Genomic DNA, 14859 nt, shown 5'->3' on the forward strand with positions numbered 1-14859 from the left:
CTCTCAGCCTAGCTTACCTCAGAGGGTGATTGCTGGGAGGATAAAATAAAGGAAAAACTGATATTGTAAGCTGCTTTGAGTCCCCATTGGGGAGAAAAGTGGGGAATAAACATAAAATCAATAAGACTAGTTCTAGCACATATACACCTCCCCTTGCAAGGATTCTGAGAATTCAAGTTTGTTGCTATGGGTTGGACTGACCTAGATGTGGAAGCAAGTTCTCATTCCTCTTAATAAAAGGGAGGGGGTGTGACCACCTGCTGCAGCTGGGCAGAAAGACTTGGTTGTGGCTTCTGTAAAGGCCGATTCAGGCTCTTCACTGGACTTATCACTTCCCTCTTTTTGAGGTCCTTTTCTGCAGATAACGGATTTGCAGTCTCTCTCTTATACAGTTCTGTTTCCTCCTTCCTTGCAGAGTCTCTCCCAGTAGCAAAGAAAGGAGCTGGAAAAGTGCATGGTTGCCTTTGAGTGACTCTTCTTCTCCCTCCCTGTGGAGCCCTGTTGGAAGGGACATGGGCTGGGAAAAGTCCACTTGCAATAACCGAGGGAAAGGGCAGTCTCATTAATATGTGGCCCAGAACACCCTTTTCTCATTGAATTTCAATGTACTCATTTCTGGTGTCTGCTTTTTATAAAAAAGGGAACTGGATAGAAAGTGCATGAATAATTGGGAGCTTGGAGGAAAGAGCCAGAGATGTTTTTTTACCCGACTTCAAGGTAGAATGTGATAGCAGGAGTCTGTTGTGCTCACGGCAGGAGAAAACAATAAATGCCCTAGAGCCATCATTGTGACTTCATGTGGTCGTCTGAATGTTTCCAAACGCCACCTTAAGCTGGCAGCTTGAGAGGCAGTTGCGGACGGAGACATAATAGAGAACTGCTACAGCAACAAACACCTGAGCCAAATTATTGAGGTTGGCTGACACATACTGAACAGCACTGCCGTGAGAAAACAAAAAAACTATGTTAAGGGAAAGGCTTCATAAGCAGCATAAGTATCCTTCAGCCTAAGTCCCACCATTTGGTCTTTCAACAAAAGTGCATCTTAGTAATAAAAAGAACACTTTGCAGGGACAAATTAAATTATTAAAGATAAATCGTTAGATAAAGGTGCCCTAACAAGACTTGCAAATTTTGTGAGCTGTACTGGGCATTTTTGAAAAAATTTCTGGATATTTTTCTCTTTTTAAAAAAGAATCAACTACTATAGAAAGAATGCCCAGTGACGAGAGTCTGACAAATCAAATAAAAACCAAATAAAAGCCAATTTTATTCTTAACGATTCCACACATTCCAGAAGCCACCAGTGATACTTATAACAACCTTGTTAAAATATGAGTCCATGCAGGAGTCAAGACAGGTTTCCTTACATTTTAAATCTGCAGTGCATTGACTTGAGTGTCAGGTGTCAATTTTATTGCTCATGTTCCCAGGCTCACCGTAAATGCATGCCCAGCTTTCACTTTTTGCACATTTCAATAATCTCGTCTTCTCTCTATCCGTTAACCAAGGTATTTCTCCAATGGCAGTCGAAGCAAATAATTCAGAATTAAAATATTGTCCTGTGAAACGATTACTGTTAAATAAATTATATCAGGTAAGAGTAGCCACTTATTTATGCTTTTCTGGCCCAAGTCTAGATGACAGTTTTAAAGTTCTCCAACTCGACCTGTCAGGCCAAGCAGTTCCACATGCTCAGGCTGAAATGAGGCAAATAAGAAACATTATTTATAGAGGATAGCTCAGCAATTTATTCCCTTTGCGTAAAGAGCAGTGCTATTAGCATGTGCAAACAATTCTGTAAACCCAATGCAAATATTTTACAACTTCAGGAATGAGACCATCACTGCTTCTCCTACCAGGAGAGGTACATTGGGAATGGGAATACAACAAGATTGAGAATGCACAGAGGTTGCTCTAGATATTAATGCCATTCCCCTGTTGCCAAAGCAGGAATTCTCTCCCTACTGAGCATCCATACCCTGTTAAGACAGGGACAGGGAAACTGAACTGTGAACAAACTAAGGAATGGAAGTAGGCTAGAGTGACATTTTTAAATTCTTCCATTCAAAATGTGCTCATTCATACATGCATGAAGTTTGTCCCTACACAATATTTAAAACTTCTGCTTCTCCAAACCCATTTCCTTCAAGAAAATGTTTTCAGAACCCTCTTGGCCTGACTATCTGACCCCTACATCATCCTCACTACTATTAAATTAGTCTCTGTCCCTTTCCACCACCCATTTGTGGTGGCTGGCTGCAAGTTCTCCGCTTAGGGGCCACAGCTCCTCTGGACTTTGTGTACCATCTAGCAAACTGCTAGTACTAAAAAACCATGAAAAGATAGCCAAACTCAGGCCCCTGCCACACGGCAGGGAAAAGGACGGTCGAACTGCGGCTAATCTGAGCCGCATCAAAGTTGAGACGGCGCGGCAGGATCTCACGGATCCCCCGAGCCGCGGCGCCGTCGCTCCCCAGCACGATAAGATGCCAGGGAGAAAGCGACGGTGGGAAGGGGAGGCTGGCGAACTGCGCATGCTCACACATGCGCAGTTCGGCCAGGAGCCGGGGATGCGCCGGCACAAGGACGCGCCGGTGATCCCATGGCTGCACTTGCCGCGGCCCATTCGAAAGAACCACCCAGGTAGGTGGTTCTTTTTTGGTGCACTTCATGGGCGGGATGGGACGGATCGGAGACGGTAGCACGACGTTCCCCAGATGTTGATGTGGGATCGCGCCCGTTTGCTCCGGTCCCGATCCGTCCTTCTCCCGGCCCAAATGGCTCGTATGAACAGGGCCTCAGTACAACTTCTATAATAAAATCTTTGCACACTGTATTTATTCTATACCACATAAATTAGGGTTACTAAAGGCAAGGCGCACGGAACGCTGTTACCTTCCCACCGAAGTGGTACCTATTTATCTACTTGCAAATTCTTGTTTTCGAACTGCTAGGCTGGCAAGTATAAAGCTACAAACATCTACAAAAATACAAAGAGTGTTCTGTAATCTAAATTTTTGTTCCTTTACTTTGAGACAGTTTAAAAGGCTATGTTTTTAAAATTTTGCCTAATTTTATGAAATCATTGCTAGTGAAATAATTATTCACAATACAGTCATTGAAAGAGTAACTGGATAGCACTAGCTATTTTTTCTTTTCTTTTTCTGCTCTCTGCCACCAAGTTTGTATGTTACAAATGGTGGGCTAGAAACTTCCTAGTGAGTGAGATCAGGAGCACAGCCTTACTAGAAGTAGTTTCATATAGAAATACACTATCCTATATAAACAACTACTTCAAAACCATTCACATTATGTTTAATTAATTCAATATGACCCTCATTGTTTCCACCATTAATGAGATCATCCAACAGTCCTACTCCAGCTACCTGCAATGTGCCAGTCATCTCAGACTCCTGCAGTCTTCCTCACCGGCACTAGTGCTGGTAAACTGAGTGGAGCTGATTTGTGACAAATAATGCAGACAGAAATGTGCTGGAAGCCAAGTTTTGGCCCACATGCGTCTGCTGACTTCTAGCTAGAAGTTAATAACTAATAAGAAGTGGCTTGCCATCCCCAACTGGTTAAAACTTGGGTCAGGGCCTTTTGTGTGGTGGCCCCATAGAATCAGCTGAGACCTGACCTTGTAGGCTATTGGACAGGCAACACAGTTTTCTTAAAACCTGAAGCTGCATTGCACTGAGGACGCAAGAGAAGGGGCGTACATGGCTTACCACACATAATGGGAAAAGAGCCTTCCCTCCCTGTGCTGTGTGCCACTGAGGCAAGAAAGAAGGATTTTGAGGCTTGGATACCAAAAAAAAAAATCCCTCAAGATGGGGCTCCTTGGGTTGCTAGAGTCTGAGAATGGCTGGTTTATGTAATTTTAAAATGACTGTTTATGCTTTTGAGTTCTTCTTTATACATAAAAAGTGAGAGATACATTTCAATATAAATATATATACAAATAAATACAGGGCTGGAACCCAAGAACTGTGAGTAAAACCTTGCTTGCGCAATGAGGACGTCCTGCCTCTTTCTTTCTGTTGTTTTTCCCGCCCCCTTTGTTGGAAAAGTGCTGTCAAATCACAGCTGACTTACAGCAGCCCAAGGGAGGGGGGAGGTTCAAGGTAAAAGATATTCAGAGGTGGTCTGTCATTGCCTACCTCTGTGTAGTGACTTTGGGTGGTCTCTCATCCAAATACTATCCAGGGCCAACCCTGTTTAGCTTCCAAGATCTGATGAGATCAAGCTAGCCTGAGCCATCCAGGTCTGCCCCCCCGCATACCATCGAAAGAACTAATGTGGAGGAACAGGGGACCTCTTCTGAAACAGTGTGAGATGTGAAGGGGGGGGGCATGGCGCTGTTGCTGGACTAGGAGATTGAGGACCCTTTCTTGTGTGAGTAGGAGAGCCTTCTACCCATGACAGGAATCTCTTTGGACCCCAGACAGGGCCTGAGCTAGCTGAATAGCTTGTATATCATTCTGTCAACAAAAACTAGTACAAGAAAAAGTCTCTTTTCACACATCTCCTTTTTTTATGTAATGTCATGGGCAGTAATAATGTTGCACTGTAGTAGGGTGGTTTTTTTTTTTTTAATTCTCTTATCTTTAGGGATTCGGGTGGAGCTGAATAACAGTTATTAACTAGCCCAGTGTGGTTTATGGCTTTTTGGATGCCGTCTGTAGCAAAGCCTCTAAACAACAGGGGTTCTTTAAAAACATTCAAAGGTCCTTCCCATTTTTTTACAAAAACGTCGCTCCCTTTTGTGTTTCCTGATGTCTTCACCCTCTCTTGAACTACCACAGACCATTTGGTAAACGTAACAGCTGAAGATCCTGTTGGGCTTTTGTTCTATGTGCAGCACCACATTTCTGTCGAAGTAAACTTCATGGCTGTAAGTCTGCAGGGAGAGAACAAAGTAAATAGTAATTTTCATTTTCTGCTAGGTAAGGGAAGGGAGAAGTACAGGCAGCATCTACAGGCGCTTTGTGGTGGGAAAACACACCACAGACTTGGCCTCTCCTTGCAGATTATAACCCTAAGCTTTGAGTAATGACAGAATACATCGCTAGCCAAAAGCTGCTCTATGGAATGTTGTCCTGATCTGACTGCAATAAGGGTGACCAGGTACTGTGGACAAATCACTGCTCGTTCCCTGTGTTGAAGGACAGACAGACACCAGAAGCTGATGTCAACTCTGCTGCAGAAACTCCCCACCCGCATGCTCACAGCATGCTCACATAAAAATATTATTAAGACGTCAACCTTCAGGTCACCAATCTCTGAGTAGCCCTGAAGCGTTGGCTTCAAGGGGGTCTTCCATGAAATAAATGAGTTATTGCCATCATTCATTCATTCGATTTCAATTCTGCTCTCCCCCACTATCGTGGGGCTCAGAGCAGATCACAACATATGCAAAATGGAGCTCTTCCGCCAGGCTTATGGAGCCGCCACCACCACTGATCACTATTGAATTTTACTAACAACTAGTTGTCAAAAGACAGGAAGCCCTGTTGTCTCTGGAATTTATAACATCAGCCTGTGCCAACTGCCTGGAAGATACCCTAAATAGATCTAGGAGCCAGTTACGGGAAAAAAGAACTTATATAGTAGCCATAATAACAACAACAAACTAGCATTTATTGTGTTATTGTTAATTAGTTTTAGTTTGGTTTAAATGTTTTAATTGCATATATATGCTGATTTTATGTAAGCTGCCCTGAGCGGGCCTCGGTTGGGAAGGTAGGGTAGAAATTTGAGAAAATAAATATAATAAACACAGTTAAAACACATAAATTTAACAGATTCAAGTTGAAATGTTTACAATTAATCAGATGGCATATAATAATACTATCACTGTCCCAGAGAAAGAAAAAAGGGGGGAGAAGGGGGAGGAAGAAAGATATGAATGGGAATTCTCCTGGCCTCACCCATATGCTTAACAGTACATCTCTGTTTTACAGGCCCTGTGGAAATGAGCCGAGTCCCACAGGACCCGGAACTCACTCAGAAGTGCATTCCATCAAGCTGAAGTTACTGCTGAGAAGGCTCTAGCTCTAGTTGAGGCCAGGCAAATATTCCTTGGCCCCAGGACTGTCAGTATGCTGTTATTTAAACAGTGTAGAGCTCTTTAGGGGTATCCCAGGAGAGGTGGTTCCAAAGATATGTTGGTTCCAAACCATGAAGGCCCTTAAAGGTTAAAACCAACATCTGAACATAATCCGGTATTCAATCTGGAGCCAGTGCAGCTGATGGAACACCAGTTGGATATGGGCTGTAATAGGGGTTCCTGTAAGGACCTGCACTACTGTATTCTGAACCAGCTGAAGTTTCTGGGTCAATCTCAAGGGTAGCCCTATGGAGAGTGAGTTACAGTAGTCTAATCTTGAGGTGACCATTGCATGGATCATTGTGGGTTGAGTGGGGTGAGATAGAACATAAGAACATAAGAGACGGCAATGTTGGATCAGGCCAAAGGCCCATCCCGTCCAACACTCTGTGTCACACAGTGGCCAGAAATACCAGGTGCCATCAGGAGGTCCACCAGTGGGGCCAGGACATTAGAAGCCCTCCCACTGTTGACACCCCCCCCAACAAGAGGCGAAGCTTGTTAACATCCTTGCTGAGCCAAAGAGAGACACTTAATTTTCCCAAAGAACCACGGAAGCATATCTAAAAAGAGCTTAGTTTGTAATATAGAAAAATGATATTAAACCTGGTCTGCAAGCCACAAGAACCCCTTTTGTTCTGATCCACCAGGGCAACTCCCGTGTGTCTCCTGAGCATATGCAGGTTTCTTTTCTTTTTCTTTTCTTTTTTTAGCCCCTGGAGGGGATTTTTTATTATTTTTATAAGACTACAAACTATCACAGAAAAAAGGGGGAGGGGTACTACATATACGGGATAAAGAAAAGAAACCCACTACTATCGAAAAACCCAAGAAAGGAGATCTTCATTAGCTTAGTTACAATAAGTTTTCCCTTCCTTTAGATCAAAAATAAACTGTCAATCATTAATAATAGTTTCCTTTTTTCAATAGCTAAAAACTTCACTGTCTAAAGACAATACCCCCCCATCATCCCATTTCACCATTCTCAAAGGCACAATTCAAAGTCCTTCAGCCTTTACTTCTCTTTTCCTCGTCTTTTCCGTAGCTTGTAAGGACTTTTTGGGGCGGCTGCCCCCTTTTCAGATACAGAGTCCTCTCCGGAAGAGCCAGAGTCCAACTTGCCGCTAGACTTGCTGTCCTCTTCTTTTTGTTCATCCTCTAGTTTTTCCAGCTGAGCCTTTAAAAATTCTTTGGCTTTTATAACAGAGTCAACTGTTGACTTTGACTATGAAACAGTTTCAGTGTATCTGAACAAGTGTGCATGCACACAAAAGCTTATACTCAGAATTAAAGTTTGTTGGTCTTAAAGGTGCCACTGGACTCAAACTTTGTTATGTTGCTTCAGACCACCACAGCTACCCACCTGAATTTAACACAGTGCAATTCTATTGCCTGAGGAGAAGAGCCCTCTTAAATAATTAAGTTTTGCATTATTTGCGGAAAGCTATGGGAGCGAGAGCCTTTCTGACCTCCTTGGGCAGGCCGTTCCATGAGCTTGACTGCTACTATTCTTGTTATAACTTTTCAACAAGAATTACAAAATAATGAAAGATATAAATTACAAGTGGGGACCCACAGGGAACTTGTGTGGCTGGGGAGAAGGTATATGTATGGGCAGTTCTAGGTTTTGCCCATTTGCTGATTGGCACCCGCTGAAGACCCATGAGCAAAGCTGTTGTGGCACAGCATGATCCTTGAAGGCACTCTTAGAGTTTTTTCCACATGGAATCTCTTTTGGACCTCTCAATTTAGAATGTGAATGACACATACAACGGCACAATGAGATGAGATACATAAGCAAAAAACAAAATACTCGCCACGTCCCAAGGCTCTGCAAAAAGAATGCGCTTGAGTCGAGTCCCTTTCTCATTACAATGGAAGTCCAGATGAGCTGCCCCATCGCCTCCTATCTGAGTAACTGCCACGACAGACAGTAAATCCAGTTCATCTTCATAGTCCACAATTTTGAAAGTCTTGGAAAAAAGAAATGAAATGCCATTAATGAGCAAGTGAACATTTTTAGCTACGTTTAAATACTTCCTTGCTATGGTGCAAAAGAACTCACAGGAGAGGAAGATCCTGATTTATAACAGTGCTTTCATTTGCTGGTTGTCCATAACATTACCTATAGACAAATTTCCAGCCACCACAATTATCTGTTTATAAACAGTAAGTGTTTAATCAGAACGTTATAGGTAACATTGTACGCAAGGCAAGTGTGTAATTTGCCTTATTTGAGAAAAGATAATGAGAAGAAGGCCAAAGGAAATAAAGAATAGTAGCTTGATTGCTACTATTCTCGTTATAACTTTTCAATGAGAATTACAAAATAATGAAAGATATAAATTACAAGTGGGGATCCACAAGGAACTTGCAGGGCTGGGGGGCAGCACCAACATTAGAGGAGGCAGGGAGCCTCGCAGCGATGTTGGGAGGGAGGTGAGCCTGGCATTGAGGAGGCCAGGAACCACAACAGGTCCAGCAGCCGCAGAGAGGTCTTGAAATGTGGGTGGATTTTAACCCCCCCCCCCCCGTATTTAATCAATGTTTTCAGATTTTTCTGCAAACTTGAGCTGTCTCCCAAATTTACGGGAAAATCTGTTTTGTATCAGTGTTTCCCTAGTCTGTGAATTTAGATATCTGCAGAGTGGGCCACACATTACTATCAGAATATAAGATATTTTTCTACTCACAAATAAAAAACATTGATATATAAACACAGTAATAAATAGTAGTATTCAGCACTGCACTCCATGAAAAGAAAACACACATATTCCATATGTTAACAGCGGGAAAAGAGTGGAACAGTCTTTTCGGCATGTATTCCTCAGAACCCTGACGTACTTTATGTACCCCAGCTATTCTGATGGTGCACATATGGAACGCTCAAGTGGCAATCCTTGAAAGGTGCCCCAGTCCTTAGGTCTGCACGAAGGCAGAAATGTAGGTGGACAACATTGGCTCCCTTTATTTAGAAGAACAGGAACACATTCTCTGCTGGAAGTACCAACCTCTTGTATATGTGCATTGTTAGCTACAGGTGACTGCTTTCAGGTGGGCAGCCATGTTGGTCTGCAGTAGATGAGCATGAATCAGTTCTAGTAGGATGCTAAAAACCAACAACCGGGGGGGGGGGGGGGGTTTATAAGCTTTTGAGAGTCAAAGCTCCCCTTGTCAGATAATCTTGTCAGTCTTAAGGGTACTACTTGACTCGAATCTTGCTCAGGTGATGGCTTGCAAGATGTCTTTGCTAACTTGACAGAATTCAGTAAGATTTTACATCGCAATCCTATGCAGAGTCACTCCAGTCTAAACCCATTGATTTTAGTGGATTTAGATTAGAGTCATTATGTGAACCTTAAGGGAGTTATGGGACAGTAGTGAATGGTGTATTATGCTTAGGATTTCTTGCTTATTCTCTCTGTATGTATCTACATTGATAGAATTAGAAAGCTGATCCTGGCATAAGGTAAGAGATGTTGCAGATAACATATGTAGGTAAGGAAGGAAGAATATCTGGCCAATAATGAGGTTGTCTGTGTGTATAAGATGTGCATGTGTGTGTGTGTGTGGGCAGGGGTGGGTGTAAATAATGTAGGAAAATACAGCCCATAACTTAACTAACATTACCTCCTAAGATCCAGTATATTTTATTGTTAAAAAAATACTTTGATTTGTTCTCTTCTCCTCCACGTTCCCCCATAAGAAATTCAAGGGAATATTTTTAACAAACAGGTAATCGAAGTGAGTTTTTTCCAGCCATACAATCAAAACGGCAGGGGGACTATTGGTAAAACGGCCCGCTTCTGTAATTCCACTGTCTTTCTTTTTTAAAATCTACCCATCTATCTACCTATTGGTAACGGAATTTAAATAAACTGTAGGTTTTAAAGGCCACAGAGGAACCAGTGCCATGTTTTCGCCCAGACAATATTCATTTCCATGGAAACAAGGCTGGAAATGGTTTCCAGAAGCTGAGGAATTAGAATTCCTGTGGCTGTGTCATTTCAGCTACAGTTTCTGATGGAGGGTGAAAAAACGGGTTTCCAAAAATAGTTACTAATGGGGGGGGGGGGGGGGGGGATGGATGGTTTACGATGCTCAGATCTGTAGTGTCTTCCTAGTGTTGTTTACCATCTTGTCAGGAATAGCATGCTCTCAAATAATAAGTAGCAGGCAATATAGTGGGCAGTTAAATTGGATATTTACATAGCCAACATTTTCACCAGCCAGCTAAGATTGCCTGTATCTCCTTTCATGGTATTTCAGACACTCCCATCCTCAACAATTGAAACTTCGTTAGCCCAGCACTCCTGCCAATACAGCATATTCCACTTTTTTTTAAAAAAAACTTGTGAATGTAACAGCTGTGTGTTTAGGGAAAAGTTTACATTTCTAGAATCAGTAACTGATTAGCAAACAAAGTTATTTGCTCTATGTTTTAAATGGATCCCTGCTTCTTGCATTCCAGGCCAAGCTCAGAAAAGGGCTTAGATCTTGAGAACCCACCAACAGCAAAAGCTGATGGTCCGGGATCTTTCCCACCTTCCCGTCCCCACTGGAGCCCTTTCCGAGCCCTGAGAAAGTTTCTTGCTGGGGTCAAGGGACTCACATATACTAACAGCCACACTGGTTGGACAGCTGTAATGGGGAGGGGGAAAGGGAACAAACTCGCCCTTTCCTCCTCTTGCACAAGTGGAGTTCTGCTCCCAGAACAGGAAGAGAGGCGCAACTGTGATCTCTTCCTCCTCATCACCGCAGCTGCCCGGCTCACAAGGGGCTATTAGAGAAGGGCTTGGATCCCACGAACCCGCCAGCAGAAAGAGCTGATGGTTGCATTCTTTTCCTCCTCCCCACTGAGGCTGCCAGACTTGCATGGTTATTAATGCACACAATTCCCAGCAATAAACATTTCCTGGGTCAGAAAGGGCTCCAGGGGGAAGGGAAGGTAGAGAAGATTCATTATCTTTGTGTCCCACGCAAAACGGGATCCAACCAACTATGTTTTAGGCTGTTTACATTAGCAAGCTATTAGGGGCGTGGACGAGTAAGATTTCTCCCTATGTACATGCCCGGCACGTTAAAAACAAAAACAAAACAACCCAGGGTGGCTCCTTCAGCTGGCGACCAACAGTTTTAGAATGTAAGTTACCTCTCGCTCCGGATCATCGTCCAGCAAGTTAATACGCTTCTTTACTACTCGACCAGAAGAAGTTACTGTTACAGAGTTGTTAACCTTGAGATCAAAAAACAAGGACACAGGACTAAAATCAGACAGCGATAACAAATAATGGGTAACGCCAATGAAAGTAATCATTTTGTTTTTAGCTAAACATTGCTGTTGCTAAAGAACAAGTTAGATCATGGTTTTAAATGACTGAAAGTCTTTGGAAAAGGCAGTTAGAAAATACAGACATGGATCCTTTAACAGAGCCAGCGTGAGGTAGCGGTCAGAGTGCCAGACCAGGAGCTGGGAGGTCCAGGTCGGAATCCTTGCTCTGCTATGGAAGCCGCTATGACAGGCTATTTCTGTCAACCGAGGGGAACCACACAGCCTCCTATGAGAACCAGGCTTATTTCCCCCTCAGATACCAGGTGTTCTAAAGGCAGCTAGTGTCTAGGGCTTTGGGTTCACTGCTGGGGAACTAAGTTTTGTGGTGCACGAGTGGAATATGAAGGTCACTGAGGCAGAAATTATATATTAACAACAAAGAAGATTTATTTACAAGTAGGTTTCAAGGAACAAATCAGTGGCATGGGTTTCCAAATAGACAAAAGAGAAATGTGGCTGAGGGACATCAATTTAGAGAGTAGTTTCAATTTTCTTTAATACTTCCGAGCATAAACAGGCTTTTACTGATTAGCCACTAGGATGGATCCTGAAACACACGCACAGGATTCCACCCACACCAACCTTACCTCTCCCAAGAGTCAGATTAAATGGCACAAGGTCTCCTCACTGCCAGAGACAGGCCTAGTGATTGTGTACTCTTCTCCTCCATCAGAAGTAGAGCCAAACCATTCTGCCAAGCAGAACTACCCTTCACTCTTTCTGATCTTTTCCTGAGCCAGACCTGAGTAAGGGTGTGCAAGGGAAAAAAAATTCGGTATTTTTCGGATTCAGGTATAACAGACCTGAAAAAGATTGGTAAATACGGAATTTCCCCAGTCCAATACCAGTAAAATATTGGGACTGGGGAAATATTCGGTATTGCTGAATATGTTCGGGTCTGTTATGCTTGTGGGGAGGGAAGGGATGCATGTTAAAATGCCTTCCTTCCTTCCCCAAGCCCCCCTCCACTTCCAGGGGTCAGTTTCACTCCAGACCAGTCAGCTGTTAGGTTTAGGACACTTAAACCTAACAGCTGACAGCCCAATGGGAGTGAAACTGACCAGTGGAAGCCTCCTCTCTCTGCCTTCCCTTCCCCTGGTGCCTCGAACTTGGGGAGGGAAAGAAAGGCATTTAAACATACCTCGCTGTCCCTGCCTTTCCTCCCTGAGTCCCCACGCAGTAGCGGAGAGGCTCAGGGAGGGAAGGGAAGGCCTCGGCTCTCTGCTTTCCCTTCTCCAGCTGCCTTGCCACCCAGGCATGTTTTTTTTTTAAATCAAACTTTTGTATTTTGGATATAGCAACTTGTTCAAAATTACACCTTTTCCTTTAATCACCCAGGCATGTTTAAATGCCTTTCTTTCCCTCCCCAAACTCGGGGAGGAAAAGAAAGGCATTTAGTCATGCCTAGCCACTCTGCGACTTCCCTCCCTGTCTTCCCACAGCAGCGACGAGGCTCAGGGAGTGAAGGGACGGCCGGTGTAAATGTCTTTCTTTCCCTGCTCGAACTTGAGGAGGAAAAGAAAGGCATTTAAATGTACCTCGCCACTCTGCGCCTTCCCTCCCTGAGTCTCCCCGTAGCAGCAGGAAGGCTCAGAGAGGGAAGGGATGGCACTCCTCCCATGTAAACTGATCGATGCAGCACTGATCGGTTTACATGGGAGGAAGTCATTTCAGCCCTCCCTTTCGCTCCCCTTCTTCCGCCTGTCAACTGTTAGTTTTAAATGGCTGGTAGAGATCAATATACCCGAATGAACCCGAATAAAAGCCAGATAAAATCTGGAGGAAGTCATCTCAGCCCTCCCTTTCGCTCCCCTTCCTCCGCCTGTCAACTGTTAGTTTTAAATAGCTGGTAGAGATCGATATACCCAAATGAACCCGAATAAAAGCCAGATAATCAGCTATACCGGTAGCCGAATACAGATCAGAGATGTGTATTTGGCTTAAATGATACTTGAAAAATACCGATAAGGTATTTTTGGGTATTCATTTGGCTTGGTTACTGCCGAATGCACACCCCTAGACCTGAGCTCTCACTACTCTCTTCCTGAGGCAGAACGGAACTAAACTCCTGCTGTGTTTCCCTGCAACATTCCATCCCTCTTCTGAGAGGTGACTGGATGTTGGAGCAGCACTCCCATAGGCTCAAGTGAGTGGCTGTTTTCCCCTTCAGGGGCAGGACAGCCTTCTGTCTGTCACAGTCCCCTAAGTGACCTTGGGCCACTCGCACTTCATAGTATTGTTGTGAGGATAAAATAAGGAGAGGAGATAATCTAATCGACTTTGGGTTGCCACTGGGGAGAAAGGTGGGGTATAAGTTAAGTAAATAAAATAAATAATATTTTTAAGCACCCTCTCCCAATACTTAAAGCATCTAACAGAATAATGCAGTCTGCTCTGTGCTATTCCAGCAGCAGTACAGACTACCAGCCACTGTACTCTAGAGATGCAGCTTTTCAGCCGTGCTGGGTATTTATAGCCCAAGAAGTTATTGCAGGCTCTCTTGAGCTGAACATTCTTTATAACATTCTGAGACTGAGATTCACTTGTTTATTCAGTATTAACTTAGGAGCACCATTCAGCTATTTCTCATCCTCTCTTTATTAACTATATTTTCCCCCTAACAATAGAATGTACCAAATTTATTAAAAGCAGACAGTCCATTCAAACCAAGAGTAGATCCAATAATGTATCTCCTCACTTGAGTCTGTGGTTCTACAACCAGCTTCCCCCTCATCCCAAATGATCACAGATTTCCTCCATTCCTCCCATTAAAAAAACCAAAAAAATAACCAAATGGAACAGGATTCAGGTAGGTAGCTGTGTTGGTCTGAAGCAGCAGAACAAAGTTTTAGTCCAATGGCACCTATAAGATGAACAAAGTTTTATTTAAATTTTATTTGTTGGTCTTAAAGATGCCAATGGACTCAAACTTTGTTCAAATGGAACAGGATTCAGGAGTGATGAGAAAGAGGCAGATAAACAAACCAAGGTTAAGGTGGGGGTGTAAAGTGCCATCAAGTCACAGCTGACATATGGCGTCCCCTTGGGTTTTCAAGGCAAGAGAGACATTCAGAGGTGGTTTGCCTTTGCATCACAACCCTGGTATTCTTTGGAGGTCTCCCATTCAAATATTACCCAGAGCCAACCCTGCGTAGCTTCCAGGTCAGGATAACCAAGGTTATGTAGCCATATTTATAACTACTGGAGAAGACCCACCCAATGCTGTTCTTTCCTTTTAAAAAAACCCTGTACCCGAATACTTTGCTTATGCACTTTTGCTGCAAAACCATGACATTCTTGCAAAAAACCCATTCTGCTCCAAACTCCACATTTATCGCCATTTTGTACATGAAAAGAGCCTGAATGTTTTATTCCATTTAAAGAGCTTTCCACCCTTCCCCTTCTGAACTTC

The 14859-nt window shown here is 43.4% G+C and overlaps 1 protein-coding gene across 1 annotated transcript in view; it reads right to left on the bottom strand.

Annotated features, from left to right (window-relative positions):
- Positions 1–4251: 4251 nt before the first annotated feature.
- DCAF17 (DDB1 and CUL4 associated factor 17) overlaps positions 4252–14859 on the bottom strand; it is a 30203-nt gene continuing 19595 nt past the window's right edge. The window contains exons 13-15 of the mRNA XM_015407266.1: positions 11268–11351; positions 7933–8088; positions 4252–4906 (exon numbers count right to left, since the gene is read on the bottom strand). Coding sequence (XP_015262752.1) covers positions 4718–4906; positions 7933–8088; positions 11268–11351 — 429 coding nt within the window. The 3' untranslated portion in view covers positions 4252–4717. The remainder of the gene's footprint in view (positions 4907–7932; positions 8089–11267; positions 11352–14859) is intronic.

Source organism: Gekko japonicus, unplaced genomic scaffold (assembly GCF_001447785.1).
Source record: "Gekko japonicus isolate JY-2015 unplaced genomic scaffold, Gekko_japonicus_V1.1 scaffold66, whole genome shotgun sequence".
NCBI lineage: Eukaryota > Metazoa > Chordata > Lepidosauria > Squamata > Gekkonidae > Gekko > Gekko japonicus.